General features: G+C 39.5%; 1 protein-coding gene across 3 annotated transcripts in view; it reads right to left on the reverse strand.

Annotated features, from left to right (window-relative positions):
• Nucleotides 1–24,526, reverse strand: part of CBFB (core-binding factor subunit beta) — a 43,001-nt gene that overhangs the window by 10,037 nt on the left and 8,438 nt on the right. Inside the window, exons 4-6 of one of the 3 annotated variants that reach the window (XM_037409281.1) lie at nucleotides 9,941–10,057; nucleotides 4,961–5,056; nucleotides 1,734–1,818 (exon numbers count right to left, since the gene is read on the reverse strand). In XM_037409281.1, the coding sequence (XP_037265178.1) occupies nucleotides 1,734–1,818; nucleotides 4,961–5,056; nucleotides 9,941–10,057 (298 nt within the window). Of the gene's footprint in view, nucleotides 1–1,733; nucleotides 1,819–4,929; nucleotides 5,057–9,940; nucleotides 10,058–24,526 lie in introns of all 3 variants that reach the window. The other 2 variants (XM_037409282.1, XM_037409283.1) reach the window with 2 other exon arrangements.

The following is a 24,526-nucleotide window of genomic DNA, read 5'->3' on the forward strand; positions in this document are numbered from 1 at the left end:
GTGCTTTGTATTGAGAGGAAATACTGCTGAAAGGAAAAAGTTTCAAAAGTTTGTTGGTTTTTTTTCAGCAAAATGAAGGTTTTTAAAATGGGAATTTCATGTAGTTTCCTAAAATGGCTCTGCTTAGCCATTAACGTAATTTATATTTAGCACAAGACCACAAACAGACAGATTGCTAGACTAGACTGTTTCAGGGAAGAGCAAACCACTGTGCCTCTCTACTCGTGATGTTGCTAAAATAAAAAGCATGGCAGTAACATTGGAAACGAACACAAAATTGAGAAATATGACATTTAAAAAATGCTGGTTGAACAAACTGCAATTGGAAACCTGAGAAGAGATCCAACCCACCCTCAAGTAAACAATCAGAAGAACCATCCTTACCTAGGCTGAAGAGTGTTCAGAGTAGGACCAAACATGCACTCAAATAGATCACTACAATTCTGAAGTTTAGTTTGCCTATACAAAACAAACCTTCACCAAAAACCCCAAACTTCAACCTCTCTGCACACAGGGGCACACAAAATAGCCTCTTCTCTTTATCCATCCCCTTGAAAAATCTACTGCTTTGTACCTTCTACTCCAGCCGAGAGCTGGCAGGAGGCACCTGCTTGCTGCTTTGCGGAACACAGTCCATTACTTTCAACATATTTTGATTTCACCAGCTAGGGCTGTTTAAGTGTCCTAGACAGCGTAACACATTTTGCAACATGCTACTATGGCCAGAACACTAACTAAAAAGCAACAGTTTTTAACGGAAGATTCAAATATGTCTAGACAGCAACCTCATTATAGTAATTTCTGCAGAACACTTCTTAGCCCAACCCTGAACTCTGGTCATTCATACTGAAACCATACCAAACAGAAGGAAACACCAGCACTGACTCTTTCAACCAAGGATAGAGAGAGTGAAAATTAAGCATCTACCTTGCTGATAGCCCTTTAGCTTCCTCCCTCTCTTCTACTAGTTTGGCAAAGGGAAATGGGCGAGTACTTCAAGTTCATGTTCCTGTTCGATGGCATCAGTTCCAGCATATACCCCTGAAGTAATGGCCTTGGACCAAGTTCTCTGGGGTGTGCCACTTGCTCATGGGAAGAGAACATTGCCTTTGACTAGCACAAAGCCATCCAACAGTGCGAATTTGACAAGTAGCTCAGTGCTCCTAAACTTACAAAGCTTCACACAATCATTTATTTTTACAACAGTCTTTAACCGGGGGTAAGGTCTTTCTTCATGTGTATCATTAAACATTTACTGTCTCAGCATTCCAACATTTTTGTAAAAGCGAAAGCCATTGGAACACGTTATTAATTTTGAGGGCATTAATTAAAAACATTCACTGACTTCAAATGTACCTTTGAAACAAAAGGATCCTGAACAGTGAGGCAGGATCTGCAGGATCTGATGTGACCATGCTACTTAAGCTGATAGAAAAACACAAAAGCATCTTGTATTCAAAACTGAAACTACGTTAAAAAAGGGACAGAATGCAGCTCAACTCAGACACTTAAGCTTCAATAAAAATTCCTAAACCCACTCACACCCTATTTACATTACAAGAGTTCTGTAATTGCACAAAAATACATCACCTCTGGAAATTCAAGCACAACCTACCAACCACTACAGATTCTGTCCTTACATGCAAAGAATATTTTTATTAAAATAAGGATCTGTTGTACTAATGAAGTCATCTATGGAAGCACACTATGTGATGAAAGGAAGGCAAACAAACCTGACAGCAGTCTGAGCAGGGTTTTTGATGGTGGTGGGGGCTTTCGAGTTTTTGTTTTATTGGTTGGTTGAGGGTTTCTAGGATACTTAAAAATGAAAATTAGTATAGCAATTATTCCTAAATTGTTACTGCACTTGCTATTTCTTTCCCCTTCAAAATATCACCACTACAATATCCACATACAAGTAATTTTAACTGTTTTCAACAACCTTCACTGATCGCTCCTAGGCACGGATATACCACTTCGTTTTAGAAGTCTACAGAGAGACTTAGAATAGGGAGTATTTCCTACACAGAAAGCTGTATAAATACAGAACTGAATCTGATCATTTTCATATGCTGACAGGCTTTGGATGGATAAATGTTTCCAAAGAGCTGGCGCCTCTCTTTTGGGTAGGAGTGGGTGGAATATTGCAGGATTCCCCTTCCCTCCCCCACTGAAGCTGAATCTGGTCTCTATTAAAGGCATTTCAGATGTAATTCTAGTGTCTGAAATATCCCGATTTCATACAGCGTTGCAATTCCTAAAACAATCGTTAACACTGATGAGATCCTGTGCCAGGTCTGGCAGTTCCGAGTGTTACCGCCCATGCCAAGCTTAGCTTCGAAAAGAAAAATTGTAAGTTTTAGTAACAATGAAAGGTGTATAGATATATTTAAAAGATTATACTGAGGGCAACATACATACATAAAAATTCACTTAGCACACTTAGAACCCACCTTTTTTAGCTGCCCCACAAAAACCTTCAAGTAACACCTCTGTAGTGCAACCAAAGATACTATCTGACTTTTGAAATTACACAAACAGTACATAGTGCAGTCTGAACTAACGTTTTTATACCTGTCAGCAATGCAATCGTCAGAAGGGTACAACTGACAAATTGTATTTCCAAGCTGACTGAGCACATAAGCACTGGAAAATTCAATAAAAGCCATAAATATGACAAACACGGGAACGCACATTTATCTATTACTTTCTATTGAAAATTCTGTATGATGATCATGAGTACCTTACGTACGTGCTTACTGATTAAAGTTCATTTGATTCTGCCAGAAACTTGCATTAGAATACAACTGCAGCGAAAGTCAGAGAAACAATGAATAGTTTGGAAATCGGATTCCTCCTTTGGAATGCACTGCAAGTCTGTCTCCGCTCTCTCATCTGCCCCACCCAAAAGATCCTGATTTTTATGCGGTCCTAAGAGCCAGAGTGCAAAAGCTCATCTGTAATCACTCCAGATAAGAGGCCAGGACATCTTTCCCCAAACACACAAATGAAAACTGAAATGTAAAAATCTGTTATAGAACTACAAGTAATTGAGGCAAAGATCTCCTGGGTATACACAGTAAACATGCACAGTAAAATAAAACCTAAATTATGTATAACATTGTATTGCAATCATTAAAAACTTGTATTTGACATCACACAAATCTGAAGAACATTTTGACAATGTTTTTCATTCTGCTTAAGCACAGTTCAGGTCAGTAATTTTTCCTTTCTTCCTTTCTGTAGGTGATCTACACCAACGCTTTAGAGCAAAAACAGGGACTGGCAACTAATAAGGACATCATTTCACAACAACTGCCTTCTGCCTTATTAAAAGCAAGAGCCTTTTCAGAAGTTACTGAATCCAGCTCCTGCAGCTGGCCAGGGATGTTATTTTTTGTGCTCGGCGTCACAAGTTTTGATGTCAGATGCTTGCTATTACCTCAATGTCACCGTTAATTGAAAGAGTTTTTGCGCATCCCAGCTGCAAATAAAGTCTTTTCTACAATTGGAGGAAAGAGCAAGTCTCACAGAACTCCAGAATTTCAGGAAGCCTCATTCTTTTTAAACTTTCAGCATTTCCAGTAATCACACGGCTTCTTCTGTAGTTAACAGGAGTGGGAAAGATGGGCACAGTAAAGGAAAATATATCAAGAAAAGCTTGAAGTAAACTGAGGTCAAGGACATAAGGCCGGGCTTGTATTTCTTACTGTGTTGTTAAGGCAGGCTGTCACAGATCTTCACGAACAGCTTTAAGTTAATTCTATGTTCCTCTTAATCTGAACTTACAGTTCCAGCTATACTGTGAGAGACAGAATGGTTCAGGTCATCTAGCTGATGCTCCAAGGACCCAGTGATAGTGAGGCCTCCAAGGCAAGGATTTTACCTTTGCTACAGCTCACGTCTGCCCTGGCTACATCAGTGTTTGCTGGGGTGCATCTTCTCGAAGTGAGAGATACTACTCTCCACATCTGCCTTTCCCCTCTCATTCTCATGCTCAGTGTCTTCCAGTTGTACTTGGAAGAGAAGAAAAGTCTGTCTAATCATCTCTATTACAGGTAAGGATGCCAGAAGAAAAAATACCTTAGCAATAACGACACTCAAGTTGTCTAAAAACCCCGAGAAGCGGCAGATTGATCCCATTTGATTATCGTAAAGTCAGGCTGTGCTGATAAAGCAGGAAGAAATTCAAAGCGTTTGTGTTTTCTCCCTATTCTCTGCCTGACCTACAGCCTGCCTTAACTTGCCAACTCTCCTTATGTATTACTTGTCCTCTTACAGCTCTTGCATCTGACATCTCAGAGCAGCTGGTTTCCATTCCCTTTTCTGGCTCCTCTTTTCTTGATCCCAGTAATTTCTGCTCTCATCAAGAAAGAACAAGATTCAAGACTGCGGGGCCCTAAAGAAGCAAAGAACAAGACAGGAGGAACTATGCCAGTGAAAGACAGAAGAGTAAGACTCCCCATGTGTAAGGAAAAGGTGGGAGGAAAATAAAACCAGCCTGTACAAGAAAGCAGACCGTGGCATCTGATTAAATTCACTGGTAATGTTTCCCACAACACAGGACAGAGCGAGCTACAAATTTATGTACCCGCAGCTCCTGAAGCCTTTCCTGTGTTCACGAGAAATGCAAGGGGCAAAAAGATTCCTCTTCCTTGCTATTAAAGTATCAGTTGAGACTTTAATAGCTCTGTGAACAAATGTATCCTTACAGCTTAAGTACCACAGAAAAGGCCATCTACAGAAAGGAAGAAAGGGTAAAATCAGAGAATTCTTATCCAAACTTCAAAAACTTCATTTTACAAGAGTTAAAAACAATGCATTTTTCAATTTTTATATGACAACATCAGACAGCAAACAGAAAATACACAACATTGTACAAACAGACAAATAAATGGAAACAATCTAAAGTTTTGGGAAAGTACTAACCAGTTACTGACAGCAGCTGTGAAACCCTCACCTCCATTTCCTCCCGATGAGACCTGTCTCTATCCTCGAATTCGCGAGTTCTTCGCCGAGCTTCTTCAAAGGCTTGTTGTGCCAATGCATCCTCCTGCTACCAAACCAGATGACACAGAGTGACACAAAAGGCTACCCTGGCTTCTACCAGAGCACATTTCTTTAGAATATTAGGGATCATTTGGCAGCAAGACAAGCACGTCCTACAGAATCTGCTAGACAACAGACAAGTTCCAGCAAATGCCAGCATAGGTTAATGAAATAATACTCACCTGCTGTAGAGATAACCAAAGCTGCAGTGCAGCTACTGCTAAAATACACTTTCAAAGGAGATCTGCCTTTCCAAAGTAAAAATGCTGCTGTTCTTTTAAAAGCTAGGAATTCTGAAAAGTTATATGAAAAAGGCAATACACTTTTTCCTCTTTATAAAAGCAATTTTGAAGACAGCATTCACAGGTATATCTAGATAAGAGTTCACTAGCATCATTATATAAACAATGGTAATTTAATTCTCTTTCATTTAAAAATGTGTTATCTAAGTTACAAATCAAATACATCCCCCATTTTATCAAAAGCTGCTAAAGGTTCATCAGTATGAACATTCGTAATCCTTACATATAATTTCAATTATTTAAGCTCAGATGCATAAGAAAGTTCAAAGCAGAAGTGATTTCTCCACTAATTTGTACACACTCCCATAAATTGCAGAAGAAACCTACAGCTTTTCAACAGCCCCTTGTTTATTTTCAATAGCGGCTTATACACAGGAATAGATGTAATTAATGTTAAAAAAAAAAATTTAAAAAAATCCTTCAAACCGTATTTTCTATTAGAACATGTTTTAAATAAAGCATTATTAATACATAAGCCATTATAAATCGGGTTGCAAACTATTTCTCTTAGAGGCCTTTTAGCACATATTTTGCTCAGGATGGAAACAGATGGCTGTTACCCACCAGAATTTTAAAATATTCAGAATGGAGAACTCTAAAGAGCTTCCACAAAACAGTAAGGAATAAACTGTTTTGGTTCTCCCACCTCGTAACTCCTCAGCTATAATTACTAACTCTGCTTATAATTAAAACACAAATGTTATTTCCAAGTTGATAGTTTCAGTTAAAAAAATAAATCCTAACCTTGACTGTTAGAGGACACAAACATGTCGAGAGCCCAACTAAATTTTAATATGCCAAGGGATTAAATGCATAAATTTTTTAATTTAAGATAAAGCATCCCCAGCCTGAGAGAATGTTAAATTGCTTTTTTTGCCGATGGCAGAACTGTGCACCCTGAAGCTACATTGTGAAGTGATGTGAATGAGTGCCCCTCGTGGCCTAACACAGTTAAATACAAACATCATCAGTCACTAACTCCACAGAGCTGGGTCCCCAGAAAGCCATGTTGGAAAGGCAATGTTTAAAGCTGCCAATAAGGTAACATTTTAACACTATTTACTATTTTTAAGAGTAGAATTTGGGTCTTTACAGCTATCTTAATGTTCATCCAATGTATAGCAACCAAGGTCAGACAGGGGGAAAGCAGTTTATCCTTAATAATGCAGAAGGATAGAGACGAAATAGATAAGCTTGTCTCCCAGATGACTACAGAAAAGCTGCCTTATTTCTAATTTACAAAAGCTATGAATGTCTTTCCTAGTCTGTTTGGTTTTTGAAAACAGATTTAAATGAAAGCAAATTTCTTTTTAATAACAATTTTTGCATTTTACCATCATTTAAAGTGGTCATGAAATAAAAGGCTAATATTTTAAAGAAATGGTCATAACCAAAAGAAACTGAATCAGAAATTCATAGGAAAAAAAATCAGCATGCTGACATCCAGAATGAACACATGTTGATAGCTTAAACACTTGTTTACTAATGTTTGAGAAAGGGAAAAAAACCCCAAACATCAGAACTTATCTTTTTAAGTGACAACCAAAAAAAAAAAATAATTCTGCTCTACTCCTGGTGATGCGTTACAACAGAAATCAAGAAACATCACAGGATCTTGTAGAGCAAGAGTTTAAGAAACTTTCTTTTCAAATGTCGCTCAAATCTAGTAATGACTAGTGAAGTTGGCTGTATGAGAGCCAATCATTTATCCAGTCTAGTTTTAATCAATAAAAATGTTCCTGGTATGAAACTACTAAGAAAAAGAAGAGTAAGCAAAACGTGAGCCATATCAACATCAGAACAGAACAAAAGAAATCCTCCAACCCAGAAAGACAAAAAACAGAGAGAAACTTAAACACACCCTGGCAGGAAAAGACTTGGTGAGAACAACCATTTATAACTACCGAATCTTCCGTAATAGAGCATTCTTGCTGTGTAGAGATACAAAAGGACTGAAGATAGAAACAGTGTTTTAATGACACTCAAGACAAATACCAGATCCAGGGAAATTTCAGTCCCAAATGGGGACGATATTCAAGCATGTACACAGAGCTGTGTGTTAGTCCACTGAAGTCTGAACAAGCGGCTCAATCAGGGTCTCCAGCGACAAAAAAAGTAAGACTGCTTAGTAGTAAGACATTAATGGCCTGTGAATTAAATAGAACACTAGCTTAAAAGTTACAATTAAAGTACTTTTTTATGCATGTGGCTTTTCTTCTTATAATATTTTTTGACCTGGTGAAGGACAGCATAATTTCAAAAATGTGGCAGCAAAGAAAAATTTTATCTGATCCCAGTATTAGTGAGAAGTGGTAAGAGACGGGAAAATGCAAAAGCATCACATTTGTGTATGGCAAGCCTTCCAGACAACAGGATTAAGGGGCGAGTACGGGGTATGCATGAATGCCCACAGGACCTGGTACTACAGAAGACAGTGGGCACCCCAGGTGCTACACCGCATGTATGAGGCACTTAAACCCATCCTGATGTCAATGTTATTTTGGGATCAAAGTCAGCAGTTAGGTCAACTGCCACTAGCAATATTAAAACAGTTTTACAAAAGGAAGCAAAATGACAGATACAGGAAGAAGGAAACTGAAGGATGTAAGAGATTACCCAAGTGTTTACAATACTAACAAACGCAAGGGTGCAGCCACTTCTCTGTGTCTGTATAGCGCCTTATGACACCAGGAACTCTTAGGTGCTGCTACTGTAGCAAGTAAGATGGCAAATCACCTCCTCGTAATCATTGAGAAGCACAAACTGAGAACAAATTACACACCTGTAACTGAGTGCAAACATCTCTCTGTAGATCCACCCTGTGCAGCACCTCCAGCTCAGCACCCTGTACTCAAAACTCAAAAAAGCGCTGACACCTGAGAGCATGCATACATCCCCTCACAAAAAAGAATAAATCACATTCCCAGTGCACAAACACTTTCTGAAGGCAACAAAAAGGAATTCTTGAGTGTAGGTAAGACAGCATATACTCATCGGGGAAATTAAAATAATCCAAGAACATCCAAAAACATTTACCGGAAAATTAAAGAGAAAAACTGAACCCATGGGCCACCTGACCACCCTCCTTTTTAGAAGGGTGCCCACTTTTTTCAGGAACTATCCAGTTTTGGAAAAGAGTGACACTATCTCCTTCTGAGCACACATTCAACTCAGTTTCCTCTTGGTTCAGAAGTCATGTGACAGTGTTGTGTGTCAAACCTAATAGTCATAGATCAAGAACCTTGGGATTTATCTTGCCTAGTCCCCAGGGGTCTACATTTGACCTTGCTGTGTAAGCCGTTACAGCCTAAAGGCTTTCCAATCAATGGAGTCTGCAGCGGTTACTCTCTTTCCAGAGAACGCAGGGCTGCAACAGGAACGTGGCTAGCTCAAAATGCCACCACCCAGCTTTGGAAAAAGTGAATGCCACAGTAAACAGTAGCATTCAAGTAAAAGCTTGGTTCTGCGGCTTTCCTGTGGATTAACAAAAGGTGGCAGGACTATTCTCAGAATAGCATACCCTCTCTTTCAAGGCATCCTGAAGAAAGCATGCAAGGCTGTGTGTCAAAACAGTGTCTTTGAAATAGCCAAAGTATTTCTATTTAATCCAGAACACAGTCACAATAACATGATCTCATTAATGTGCAAAATGGTTTCTTAAGTTGGGGAGAGGAGGCAAGGTACCACAACACTTGCAATTCTACGTATCTCCATGTAAATAAAACACCCCTGCATTCAGAGGCACTTTGGACCATGCCTTCATATAGTTCCAAAATGTCTGAATTATCAAACTGAAAAAATGGTTCACCACAAAATACAGATTGTAAGTCATAACTATGGTAACTGATACTACATCCAATTTGCTGTCCACTGCAGAGACAGGTGATCTGTGTAGAAGCCCACACAAACCTGGTGCAGCAGGCCTGAACATCAGTTACTTAGCTTTGTTACCAAGCTACATCTCAAAAGCAAAGATCTGTCTCAAGACTGATTAAATTAAGGAACCCTACAGTGGTGTAAGTGAACCTTATGTATGTGATATGCACTTAAAAAGTAATTTCCTCCGCGTTTACTTTGTTCTTGTGTGTGTCTAAAGATGCAGCTGCTAGACAGTCACTTTTACGGTAGGAAGTAAGCAGAGGAAGCAGGTTCTCGAAAGCTGCCATACCTTAACAGAGCAGAGTGTCTACCCCCTGTCAGAGAACAAATGGAAACCCCTATTCATTCTCCCCACCTCAATGTAATAAAACAAAAAGCTACTTAAAAAACCCAACCAGCCTAAACAGCTAAAAGACTTACCAGTTAAACTGTTACAATTTACAGACATAGCTTTTCAAATACTTTCAGATTTACTACTCTGTAGCATAGCAACAGTGCTAAATCACCCACAAAGTTGTAAACTACAGATGATTCCTGCCCCTAATTAAAACACTAGTTTAGCTACAACCACACATTTCTGTACATTTTCTTTGAATTTGTACTCAAAGTGAAGGCAGAAAACAAGCAAGTGATTGCTACCTGACTGCCTGTTTCCTTCCGGAAGAACAAACATCTAAGGCACAGTAGCGATGGGCAGACTGTCTTCTTACCTGTGCTCTCTCTTCATCAAATTCCAGGCAGCCCATACCATCCAGTCTCTGCAGATCTATCCAGCCTTTCCAGATTACACAAACACCATTGAGAATCATAGGTGCCTTCAAGTACACCTGAAATAAAAGCATAACACATGCTACCGATTTGAAAGCATTTACACACATGCCTGCACAATGAAAATACTGATGCAGGAAGTTTCTGTATGTATTCTTAGAAGAACATCCAAACCAGCTGGTAACACGAGACTCCACTTAACAGCTTCTCCTGCCTCCTTTCCAAGAACTCATTTTAATCAAGTGAGTGCGGTAACTTTTGCCTACTGTACTGGGTGGAATAAATTTAAGCTGTGTTCTCATTTTATAAACTGGCGTGCACCAGGATTTGGTTAGAATTCTGTTACTGTTTTCAGTTAAAGTAACTGTTTTTCTTGTCAGCTTACCTTCGTGTCACAAAGAAAGTGGCATGCTGCCAGACAGGGAGGATCCCTTACAGCACATTTAAATGGTTAAACGAACACATGCTTCCCTACTTCCAAGAAGCACTGTACCTCACCCCAATACACGAGCTCTTTCAAGAAAGAACAAGCACTGGTTTCAGTCCTCAAATTCACAAATTAGTCAGTTTAGTTAAATACACCATACATACACACTGTGCTAAAAATAAGAAAGTCTTCCTCTGTCTATTCTAGCATTTGTGAAAGGCTTTTCAAAAGAAGCAACACCAGATGATCAAAACCCATCTACAGCATCAAGGTGCACAGTGCCTTGAGCTGCAGCAAGGAATAATGCATGAGCTTAAGGCCCTACATCTAGATAACGGCCGATGATAACAGTGATTTAAAGCAGAAGTATTTCCCCTTCTGAAGACCAGAGATTAATGTCCACACAGGAAATTTAAAAAGAAGAAAATACAACACTAAATGAGTTTGACACCTTAGATTTAATGACACCAGCCTTTAAAAAAAAAAACAACCAAAAAGCCACACCCACCACACCACAGCAAAACCACCTATATTACAAGGTAGGTGGTGGTGGTTTAAAAAAATAAAATAATCAACCTTCAGCAGTTATTTCAGACTACTTGTCAAGTCAAAACCTCTCACGGAACAGAAGTCTGTCTATGTTGAATTGCCAAAGAGGCAAACCTTGCACCCAGGTCTGTGCCCACTGCAGATTTAAAGACTGCCAAGACATTCAAAATCCTGTTGAGTCTTTTCAGTCTTCAGGAGCGGCCCAGCTAGGTAGGGGAATTTTCACACTGCGCCTCCTCTAATAGTTCTAAATTCATCCTCTGGCAAATCCTCATCAAAGTACAACTGATGTTCAGCACTATAGTGAGTTTCAAAGCACCCCAACTGTGCCTACTTGCTCAATTCCACACTTACCAGCTAAGGTCATCCAAGCAGAAAAAGAGAAGGCTTAGAGATAGAGGAGGTATAGAAGGAAAGTAAGACTTCCTTCTGCAAAAGCTGTCCTGGTAAAATTAAGCGCTGAACAAGATCAAAGGCAATCCATGAGTGGAAGAAAGGGGACAAATAACACGAAACCAATTGACAAACAAGTAATGTTATTTGCCCAAGAAAATACACATTTGATCTCTCAGCTTGATTTTTACAGCTTAGCACACTTCAGTATGAAGTGGCATACTCTGTAAGTTTTAATAAGCACAATAAGCAGTAACTTGGTAACGAAGAAATAACAGCTAGTTCAAGCCTATCTTCTTTGCATCATCTCTCCTACCGCACGGTCTGCACTAAGAGCACAGACTGGTTTTCTGTCCTTGAGTTCACAGCCCAGCTATGCAAGTCATCACACCTATGTCTTCCGTGATGACAGCACACTATGCACAGTGCCGATCTAACGGCCTTTGCGAGCAGAGGTGTCAGAACCAGCATGAGTAAGACATGGACTACCAGGAAACCACCTCCCACAGCACTCATTTCAAGATTAATCATTTCAAACACACAAAATACAACATTACTCTCTTTCAGCACAGTCTTCACTCATTCATCGCACAAGAAATAAACGAAGTACGCACCATCAATTTAACAGACGTGCTTAATTATTTAGAAGTGACAGACAGTTAAAGAGGCTATTAGAATCAAAAGTCATTCTCTTCTAAGAATGCAGAATAATTCAAGGGGGGGGGGGAAGCAGCATAATCTAACTACAGGTCTGTAAAGACAAAACAGTCTGTACTCCAACGCTAGTTACTTTTTCCAGAAGGCAAGTGAGCATTTTGCTCATCATCTTTTGGGGTCTGCCTTCCACCTAGCCTCCTCTATCCTCCTGGCCCACAACAAAAGCCTGAGACATTGAAAGTTACACAGGACTTCCCAGAGATGACAAGATCTAGCTTTTCAAGTTGTCCAGGAGGAGAGTATATTTTGTTTGTTTCTTTGACAGGGAATATTACGCTGCCTCTAACTGCCTCATCTCCAGGGCTGTCCAGTTGCCTTGGTCACTGCGGCTGCTAGCGCATGAGATTCACCCAGTGCAAACGTTAGGCAGCTCAATGTAGCTGCTCAGGGCTCAGTACTTCAAATGCAACGCGCCTTGCGCATCACCTAGAAGCCTAAGCAGTGCTGGAAATGGTGTGAAAGTCTTCAGAAGTCAAAGGGGAAAAGGGAAACAAGTCGACAGAGCCGACGTCAGTACTGCTGCCTGCCCTGAGCACAGTGACCAACAGCTGAGCTGCTGACAAAGCAGCTTGTGAACCACTGGCACGCAGCCTGACCTTTCCAGATAAAGTGCTCTGCCCGTGCTCCCAAATCAGAGCCCTTAAAGCCTTACGTCGCTGGATTCAGGAGGTCTTCAAAACTCTGATAATAAACATTTTTCACCTCTGAATGGATGAATTCCTTAGCAAGATATCAGAGTTTTGAAATTACTATATAATCATTCAAATTTAGTACGATTCATATTGAAAACACATGTGCTTATGCAGGAACTTTTCTCTCATTAAAACACACAATGAAGCATACTGGTGCTTTTTCCTTTATTTTAAAGAAAGGAATTTAGACTCCTTTCCCCCCCTCTTTCTGGATAATGGAAACCACCTAAGACTGTAGCCAAAACCGTTTAACCACTTTATTTCCTTCTTTTCAGATAAAGCCATGCTGGTTCCCTTTAAATTTCCGAACTTAACAGAATTATTAATAAATTACTGCTCTTGTCTATTTGCAAATGATCTGTTACGGCACCTCAAAATCCGGCACAAAGTTTGTCTTTTTAAAACATTCCGAATTCTCTATTTTGAAAGTTGCCCTAAGACAGTCACAGTAAGAGGGCAAAGGCCACATTATTTCTATAAAGATCCCAACTTCCCTCCTTAGTATTACTGAGCTACACAGTTAGATTAGAAGTAGACAAAAGGATGTCTTTGCTGAGATAAGTCTTGCAAGGGTTTGTTGCTAACTCCAGTTTAACTGCACTTCTACAGTTTAGTGAATCTTCCCTGCACCTCCGAGCAACTTTCATAATAATATCTGGAAGTCAGTCTTATAAAACTCAGACACTTTGGTGAAAAGCACTAGAGAGCAGTAGGAAGATGGAGAGGTTGGAAGTCAGGCAACTGTAATTTCGTATTCAGTGGATGTATTTAATGCTACATAAAGAAACCCCATTACTGGGACATACATGAGGAAAAGCTATACAGCCGTCTCCTTTCAGAGTACGGTCCATCCTCTAAACGGACGAGGTACAGCTTTTCTGACAGAGACAGCAGATGGTTGTGTAACTAAGTTAAGCATTATTATATATATGTTGAAGGAGGAGAATTAAATACTCACTCATTTTGCACCCTCATTTTCCATACACTGGCACAGCCAAAGCTAATTAGTTTGTTAGACTTTGGGACCTAGGTAAACAGTCACATACTGACACTTGCAGTTTTTACTAGCTTATGCCAGCTGAATTTTTGTTCAGGTGGCTGTTATACAAAAGTTTAATTTCACCTCAAACTACATCTTCCATTTCTAATTCCTACTACAAATGAAAGTAGCATTAGAATTTTTTAAACAAGAAAAGTCCATGTTACTTTCACATCAGAAACTGGCTTTAAGCGTTAGAACAAATACTCTGCTTGCTGACTGAACAACCAGGAAGAGTAAACACTCTTATCTCCTGGCAGATTATCTGGACGGAGGATGAACAGCACGATAAACACACATAAACTTGAGAAGGTGCTGCATGAATATGTCAGGCTCCAAGTTGTTGAGCTGTGTTTGTGCCCTCTCAGCCTACCAGCAGGCTTTACCTCAAATACCTCCGTATCACACCCTCAATATACAGTGCATCCCACCTTCCTTTTTGTGCTCTTTCAACTAATCTGTTATTTCTTTTCATCTGCATTTACATGAGCAACCCTTTCCCCCAGCTCCAACTAATGGGGAGCTAGCTTTATTATTAAAAATAGGCAGGGATGTGGCTCCTGTAACACCATTTGTTCATATTTTAAAAACCAAACTTGATTTGAATAGTGAAGCAGACAAGAGGACAATTCTCAATGACATAAAAAAAAAGCTGCTTTACTTGAGCACAAGACACAAAACCTCAGTTTCACATCCTATTTTAGTCCTCTAGTAAATCCTTATCTCACAACGCCAGGGTATTTAACTGATGTGCTACAGATATGCTATCTGTACGCTCCATCCACACATCCTGCAGTTACAGAAAATGTTTCTTCTCCCTAAAGCAAGCAAGCCATTTCCTCCCCCAGAGATTGCACACAGCTCTCACCACCCACTGGCTAATGAATCAGCACGCTCACAACAGCCACTGCCACCGATGAGACCAACTCCACCCCCCCAGGAAACACCAGTCCCCAGTGAAGTGGCGCGTCTCCCCCCCCCCTTCTGTTTTCATTTTCCCAGCACACTGGGGCGATACACATTCTTTCAGAAGAGGCTCAGTTCTGACTCACCGTCTGCCTCACTGCACACACATCTGCCCATTCATAACTGCTCACACAAGCTGCCTCTCTCTTGGCTGGGCCACGTACATCCGTCCCTCCGTCCTGGTTTTGATGCCACTTTCCCTTGAATCATACCCCACTTTTAACTATTTAAAAACAGCAGCCTCCCCAGTGACTTCATATATGAAAAACAGAGCACTAAGAAAGAAACAGCTGTAAACATTTACTCCAAGTAACAAAGATGTTAAATCAGTTAAGGCTAAGCTCATCATTTCAGCTTAACACATTCTATATACAGAGCCCAGTAAAAGAAGACTACCTATTCAAAACATTCGGATAGGAAATATGTATTCATCTGTTTCCTTTCACAGAAATCTTAAAGTAGTACATATAGGCTTTCATAATATTTAATGTGGTGGTCTCGCCATACAAACTTGGCATGACTGTCATGAAATGTAAAGTTGAGTTAGTCCCCCTCAAATACCAAGGCTCACTTCATACCATAATCAGAGACGGGTTGCTAGCCTGGGTTTCAAAGAGTGGGCAGAGCATGAGAGGGGAAGTAATCTAAGAAACCCACACACCAGAAAGAAAAAAAAACCACCAAGCTTTTCTAAAACTTTGCAACAGAACTTACACACTAAAATCCTCAGTTATCTGGAGGACACAACAAAACAGTACCTTCATCAGTGTAACAACAACTTAAGGTACAGCAAAAGCTGACAACTCCGCCCAAGGCTTCAGACTACACTTTCAGATACCGATAACTCATGTTTTAGAAGAAGCTAACAAAAAACAACCAAGTCACGGACAGAGTTGACAGCACTTCTCAGACTTTTTGAGTTCAATTCTGAAACAAAACTCTTGTAACAGTTTTAACTGGGAATGAAACAGTAAATAGGAACAGTTGAAGAGAATCCCATTTAGGAAGTCACTATGAGCAAATTAGACTTTTTAGTGGTTTTAATCTTAGAACAATAGACACATCACTACAAATCGCAAGAGCTCAAAAATCCAACAAATTTAGATCAATCCTTCTGTCTTCATGGCTCAAAGCACATTATTATTCTTCCTCTAAACACAAGAAAATGTTTTCTAAGTTATTTTGAAACCTACATCTTGAAACAGCTTCCACTATATGAAAATGAGGTTCTTAAAATCTAAACCTTACGCTATTCTGTGAAAATGCAAAGGAAACGATACCTCCTGACAAAACAAGCCTTCCTTAAGTCGTACATGGATGAGCCAGCTGTGGCTTTCAAGATGAACAAAGCTTGAAGTGTCAACGGTGGCACCCATGTCCTGGCTGTACCATGCCACCACCACCAGGCCCTTGCTGGCTGATGAGTGCTGGGACGGGGCTGCCCAGGGACCCCAGGCTGAGCACAGAGGACCCCAGGGGGCCCGGCACCATCACTTCACCCATGACCCGCTCCTACAGCTCCTCCTTTTGGTGATGGCACAAAGACATTGCACTTGCAACTTTAGATTATGTAAATAATCAGAGAAGAAGCTAGTTAAGATCAGGAATGATCAAGCTTGCTGTAGTGCACAAAATAGTCTTTGGAAAAAGCCCTTTTCAGCTTTTCAGTTTCTGTTTTTCCTCTATGTTACCTACACATGCCATAACACCCACTCATAAAACACACACAAATAAGACAAAAAAAACCAAACCACCCAGGCATTCGTTTTTACAGAACACAAGAATAATTTCTGGGAAGTTTAACATTCAAAATTAAATAGGGTTTCTCTATTTCATCATCTATGACACAGGTTGATTCCTCAAGCAAAACCAGAAATACTAACAAAACTGCTTGCCAAGAGTCTGAATCTAGACTGTTATGCTAAAGAAAAAAAAAAAATTAAAAGGGAAGAACACTAAAGTTCTAAATGCAGTCTTTTGTACCACAACATTTTAAAATTACCAAAAGCAGTGAAAATACAAATTCACTAACTGTGAGGAAAAAAATATCTAGAAGAAAAGAATCTGCTGAAATATAAAATATCCTATGAATTGCTAACAGCCTGTACTAAAATTTGAATAGCAACAAGTAAATACCTGAGCATAGAGCTAACTAGTTTAACCATTATTTGCATGGGTTTGTTGTATATAAGCAGTTAAAATTGTTGTCAAGAGATTTTAAACACCTGTATTTTCCCCCTTTAGAGCAATATATCCCTGGTTCGTTCTACTTCTGTGTACTTCTGCTTAAAGTCTATTAATAAAGTTGGAGCTATGATTTAACTTCTCAGAAAGATTTAATTTAGTCAAAATACCGTACCTGACAGACTCAGGAGTCAGATGAATACAATTTTTTTTCTTTAATTTAAGTTTTAGACCCTTAGATGCATTTTCCCTTGTTCCATGGAAACCTATACATTTGCAGGTCTATAGGTACATGATAATGTCAAAGGTGTTTCAAGCTGTATCTTGACTCATTTAGCTTAAGGCATTTCACAGCAAAGAAAAAAGTCTCCTAAAACTTCCAAAATAATTTCCATTCAAGAGCACCAACAACACACCCACCCAGCCCACCCCCATTTTAGCTCTCCAGTTATAGCAGAAGGTGATAGCATTCCCCTGGTGTATTCCCTGAGGAAAGAATGCACTCCACAACTAGAAAACCACCCCAGAAAACACTTGCCACAATTTCCAACTGCATAGCAAAACCTGATGGGTCTTTGGTTTTGTACTTTGGACAATTCTGAAGTATGCTTATGTAAGTCACCTGTTTTTATTAAAAATACCACTAAAGTTTCAGAAAACGCCCATCTCAATAAAACTCAGATACAACTCTATGTAGTCCTTGTATGGACTACCATTAAAAAAACATCTCTAAGTAGTATCAGAGCTGTGAGAAAACCTCTTTCAACATGCTTTCTCTATTGTTGAAAACTACAGTGATGGCTTTTCTTTTGGTTTCTAAAACTTAAAAAAAAAAATAAAAAAATCTTCCTCACTTCACTGAAGAGGCAGAATTTACAAGTCACTTAGAATATCTGGTATTTTTATGGTGTTTTGGTTGTTTATAGGGGTGTTTTTTTCTGTGTAGTTAGCTCAACAATGTAATTATGACTCGTTTTCAAAAGCAGATCAATATTTCATTAAATTATGCAGGTTACTAATTCAGTTAACTAAAAAATAAGTCTGTAACTAAGAACAGATATGAAGCATTAAGGATGTCCGAACAAATGTGATTAAAACCTGCAGGGACTACGGCATTTTATTCCTGGATTAAGATCACTGGTCAGTACTTGGGCTTAGAAGCTAGCAGTGAAAAATACTAAAATGCTACTGCACAGAAATTATACTCATGACTTAATAACGAGTAGGGCTCCAGACACAGCTCATCATTCCAAAATACTGCAGTTGCTGCACTGAGCAGCAAACATACACTACACTCAACCAAAACCACCAAAAAAATCCCAATACAAAGCAAAAAGTAGATGGCTTCTGTTTTCACAGTGTCACTACAAAAAGGTCTAATGCATCCCAACATGACGTGTGTCTCATGCTCAGACTCACTCCATTTACCTTCAGAACAACAAGGCCAACCACACAGCTGGAACTAAGAACCAACAAGAATGCAATGAGCAGAGTACAAGGATAATCTGAAAGGCAAATACATGCTGGGGTTTTGCCCTGTGAAACTTTACAGGGTCTTTTATCGGTCCATCTTTACCACTAGATTCTACATGAGAAAGATGGCTGGATTTTAAATCTACTCTCCCAAAACGGCATGCATTAAAAACCAACAACAACAAAACCCAATCTTTCTTGCAACGTTTTAAAAGAGTACTGTTTTTGCAGCAAAACACTGCTAGGACACTGCTGCTGTTTTGCTGCTTATACTCACAAAACCAGTTAACTAACAGGGACACACACTGTTTTCTGCCACGTTGACAGAATATATTTTCCAGACGGAAATTTCAAAATTGGTTGGGAAATCAGTTCTTTTCAAGCTTTCAGAAAATACCATAGGCAAAAAGCAGTTATAACTAGAAACTGCAGTAGAAGGTTAGAAAGAGAGGTTTATCTAAAATACATCATTTACACACCATGCTGCCTTTGTGCAAATAAATAGCCTATTAAACCTGTATTTTTGAACTGAAAATCTGAAATGTGTACTGCAAGTATACTCAACTAGAAGATACCCATTTTGACAACATGGGCAAGCAATTAATAAAAACCACCCAAGAACTGACCCAAACAGGAGAGGGCCAAGAAAAGTTGCCTCTTCCGCCTTTTGACTTTCATTATGTTCTTGAGCACTTCGACAGCCTCACCTTCCCCCTTAAGCAGGATTCAGGTTCTAGAAAAACTGCATGAATATTCAACATGTAATGCAGCATCAAGCCTTAAAATACTGCAAGTTAATGATTTTTCTTCTTTTGTATATCGTAACAACTATGTAGCTTTCATCATCCAATAAAACTTTGTAATTGTGTCATAATTATTCTATAGAAAACTATCAGCTTCTGCAGAACATCATTAGCAATGGCTGAGAATTTTCTTCACCAGAGTAATTAGCACTTTCAGATACATGTTTAAAACAGAGTTCTGCAAACAGCAAAATGCTGAAAAAAAAAATCAGCACAGTTATAAAGACAGTTAATAATATAAATACAGCTTTGCGTAGCCAAAATGCAACAAGAATTCTCTCAGCACAAGACCAGGAAAGGACAGAAACAACACTATGACTCACAGGAGAGGAGAATGGATGTAAATCCTTAAGCACTATTTATTTTTATTCCCTATAAACCACCTACTGATTCATTTTCTTGAAGTTGAAAAAATTGATAGCTGACATGAGCCATTACTTCCTCAAAAGTCTGACTCTCAAGTTCTAGGTATCAGAAGAGAGCTTAAAAAAGTCTCACACTGTGCATGTGGTACTTTCCTGACAAAGCAAAGCAATCTGTTGTAAGACCTTTTGAAGTGATCAGAAACATCAGGTAACGAAAACCCACCAGGCTACCAGGTTGTGCAACCACATTGCAGGGTACTGTACTCAGATTCCCCTGGTCGGGGCCATCTGGGCATGAGATGATTGCCCCCACTGCTCCTCTACCCATGTGAAAATGCTTGCCCTCAATATATTTTAAAAAAAAAACAAAAAACAAACCAAAAAAAACCCAGAGAAGCATGCAAGCTTTATAAAGAAATCCCCAAATGCTCTAAATTTAGGAGCATAAGAAAAATACACTACTACAGTTGTTTCACTTTGTCTAGATGCCTTCCTGCCTTAAGTTTTCCTATTCATAAGCATTCTTTAGGCTTGTATTAGTTCTCCAAAAGGATAAAGAAAAGTCCGGTATTGCCTCTACTGAAGAACGTAAGCTTTTCCCTTTCTTTAATCTATTTTAAAGGAATACACTGGCTGAAAAGAGGCTAAAAATTTATCCTGGTCACCTCCATCCTGTTTTGTCAAACAATGCTGGCTACTTCTCAACTGCCATCAGGAGAGATTTCATCAGGACGTTAAAGCCCCCGTTCATGTGTTCCAGAGCTCCTTTCTTCCCTAGATTTCAGACCCAAAAGTATTTGAAAAATGTGAAAAAACAACACTTCGTCTTTGGTCACTGTATTTCAATAGAAAATTAAATTTAATGACCCTTACTGTAAAAATCATGTCAGGTTTAACAACTCTCCTGTCACCCTCCATAGGTTTTATGTTCTATATTTATACTGAGATGAACAGATAAAACAAATTGTATATGCAGAAGTCCCACAACATACAGCTGCTGGTGCAACTAATTAAAGTATCCCAAACACAGAATGAAGGCAGAAGTTTTGCACAGACTCCTCAAGTAGCTATAACTTGGATCTCATATACAAGCCTAGATATTACTGTAAAAAAAAAAAGCATATAGACCTTCTGCTAAGACAAAACATCTGCAGCATCAGTTATTCCCCAAAAAATGATCCTTTCACTAGCACTCAACATCTTGGAATGGCAGTCTTGTGCAAGAGTCCTCGTTTTTCCTACCTATTATTGCCACAGTACACATTTCTCCAGACCAACTTGTTAAACATCAAATATACAATTATGCAAGCTAATTAGCTCATTTTGTTACTTCTGCTTTGGACAATAAAGCTTGAAGAAACATTTCAGTAACTTTCAGAAAAACAACAGTTTCTTGCAGCAAATGTTTCATCATCATCTTGATATTTTTTTTTCTTAAATATGAAGCATTAAGTGATTTTCACGAAGAAAGAGACAACCTTCCCGACAGTGATGCTCTTACTTTTCTCATTCATTTATAAGAGTGCCTAAGAAGCATAATGTTAACAACTTTGCTTAGTAAGTGGAGAACGATATGCAAACAAGAGGATACAACAACCCAAATGTCTGGATTTCTTCCAGTGTCTATGCTGCAGAGATCTCAAGCACTGCTTTCCGCCACACACCACTCATCTGCTCTTCCATATAGCTGGTTCCCAAATGCAAAGCTTAGCTCGCTAACTCTGGTTTCCTTCCTCTGCTGGGAAACTTTAGGATGATGGTATGAGAAAATTTGAAGTCTTGTCTTTACAACTCTAATGGGTGCATTTAGACCACTGGAAAAATTTCAAGCTAATATGTAAAATATGACTGGATAACTGCTTCTACAACATGTAATAAAAGCTAATCAGAAGCAGGTTTACTGACAGCAGATCCTAAGTACTCTGGACCTACAGAAAGGGTTGATAGGTAGGCATCACAAACAGCACAGCCCTGCTGCAAGTACTCTTCATAAGCATTCTTTCAAAATTACATCATCACTGCACACACCGTAATGCATGAACAAGGCTGCGTGCAGTAACAAAAATATCTGGAGGATGGGGGGAGTGAAAAGATTAAGGGGAAAAGGCTGCGGATCCTTGTCACACGAGAGACGCCTGCTGTGACTCATGCTTTAGTGGCGGGGGCACCCTGTGATAAATCACTCTGCAGAACAACTGGCCCAACGTCAGTCTGGGGTTTCTTGCCAGCACAGGACAACACGTACCTAAAAACTTACACGAGCTCTAAAGATTTCTCTTCCCAAAATCCAAGTTCCTGACTGTTAATAGTTTATAAACGGCATGCAGACAGAGGCATCTCCATGTCCCTGCCCATGGCAGGGGCGCTGGAACTAGATGATCTTTAAGATCCCTTCCAACCTAAACCATCCTATGACTCAATGATCTCCCAGCTGTGAGGGAAAGTGAATAAGCAAAAGATAACACTATGACTACCTGGCTTCAAATGGAGTTTCAATTAAATTGCTCTCCTCTATGCAACAGCAAGTCATAATAACTAACACCTCAAAGTGTCTAGGCAAAACAAAGTTTCACTCTTCTCTAAAGCAAAAGTGGTATAAGAGCATAAAGAGAGAAATCACTTATCTGGAAAAAAAGAACCTGAGCAGTCTCTGCTAAATAAGACTTAAGCACAAACATAACAATAAAATCTAGAATCACAAGCATCTACGGAAAACTAGTATTTTACCCAAACCATTTAGCTGATCCTGGATGACAACTGATCAAGGGAACCATCCAGGAAAGAGAATTCTTCTCATTCACCAAGCCTTTGTAGGACTCTCACCACACAACTCCAAGAAAAAAAATCAAGCTGTTTAGACAGGCTGGTTACAATCTGGATATATCCACCAAACCCATTTCTCTGCTGTCAGACCAGCCATCCACACACTGACTCCCTTGTTTAAAGCTTACAGAAAAAGCCTGAGAAAGGTTAAAAGGAATGACAGTGTGGGCTTCATCAGGGCACCACCACCTCCCTTGGCTGAAGCAAGCAAAAGCACCTTGAAGGGTCTCCGCACACATAGTTCATCAGCTGATGCACCTTCACAGAAGAATCCCTCCCAGTCACCACAATGTTTTGGGGATGTGGGGTCATCAGGTAGACCCGAGCAGGAGGATGAACAGTTGTTTAGGGGTGCTCAGGAAAAGCGCCAGCTCTGAGGACAGGCACCAGCCAATTCTTCCCTGCTCCACATTCCTGAAGCAAGCTGGAGCTAAGCCAGAAGAGGAATTCTGTATCATTCTGCTAGCACAAAGGCTGAGAATAGCAGATGAACATGATAAAAATCTGACCCCAAAATATCATTATCCTAACCCACCAGTACATTAAGGGACTAGCTAAAAATCAGTCAAGGACTGTACAGAGCTATGGCAACGAACCTCAGTTCAACTTCAGATCTGGAAGCAACAAGACTGTTCAGCAACAGAAAACATTTATGAGCAGGACAACTTCTGGGAAACGAAACATCCCCACCAGATGCCTTCACTTATTAAAACATGATCCACAAAGAATGCTGAGACACCCGATACCCCTTAAAGGTTAACATTTGCTAGTTTTTTTTAACTAAGTTACATCTTACATGCCTCTGCCACATACAAACACCTCAGTGAACTTTTGTTAGGTGATGCCCAAGTCTTCAGGGTCGCAGCACTGTCTTCGGAAGTGCTTTAAGCAGACCTTCACAATCATGTGAAGGAACATTATGTTACTACAGACAAATAAAATGATGAAGCCTTGACAACTGTTAAGACCACATGCATCTCATGACTGAGACAGTCTGCCCTATGTAGTGGCACACCACAGTATGATCTTAAAATATTAGGGTTCTAGCATACTTCTTTTTTCTTCCCTAAATCCCTAACATCAGGCATCTTTTCCCACTGACCTGGGAAAAGATTAAACTCAAATCCTTTTTGTCCAGAGACTCGGTGGATTGCAGGGAACACAGACAAGTAACTGCTATCTATGAGAACATTCTAGATGGTAACAATACAAAAAACCCAAATACTGCTGGACTGAAAATACTGCAACTTAAGGAATATGGCTTTTTAGCACTACCATGAAGGTAAAATGAGAGTTGGAACTGTAAATCAGTTTCCCAGAAACCCTCCTCACCATTTTTTTCAAAATAAGCATACCGAAAGCAAGAAAAAAGAAAGCTGCTACTCCAACTTTATTTGGATGACTTGATGTTTGATCTAAGTTCTTCAGAAAGTGGTGGGGATCAAAGTAAAGAAAGTAAAACTCCCGATTCAATCCAGGTTAGCCCTGATATTCAGATGTTTCTCATAAATTAAGCCTTTGCTCTCCAAGCAAATTCCACTGGGTACACTGGGATCCTATGTTTGACTGGAAATTGCATTTGCTCAGAAAATGGAGCAACCAATACACCATCCCAATAATCTGTGAAACTGTATTGCTAAAGTCAGAAAAGGAAACACTGATTTGTGGACAAGTCCTATCTATCAAGCCTCTAGTGAGAAAATAGGACACAAGTGGAAAACTGGTGCTGTTGGCTGCCATTTAAATATAGTTTTTATTCAAATACAGCACCTTTCGTTCTCGTTACATTTCTGTAACTGCTGTAATGTCTGCAGCAAAGCAGAGATCTTCAGTTTTTTAGATTCATCCAAGCACTTAACATCAACTTATAGCCAAATAAAACTTCCTAGTTATGACAAAAACCTGCATGTATAGAAACTCGGCATCTTCAGGAAGAAAAGTGAGGTTTGGTAATCATTACTTATGGCTAGAAAAATGTTAACAGTCCAAAGAGTAGAAATCCTAGCTACATCACACATGTGGCATACCAGGCACTCTGAATCAATTTAAATCATGTCTGATGTGCTTTCCTCCAGAGTTGTGGGGTTCATAGCGTAT

This window comes from Falco rusticolus, chromosome 15 (genome assembly GCF_015220075.1).
Source record: "Falco rusticolus isolate bFalRus1 chromosome 15, bFalRus1.pri, whole genome shotgun sequence".
Classification (NCBI taxonomy): Eukaryota; Metazoa; Chordata; class Aves; order Falconiformes; family Falconidae; genus Falco; species Falco rusticolus.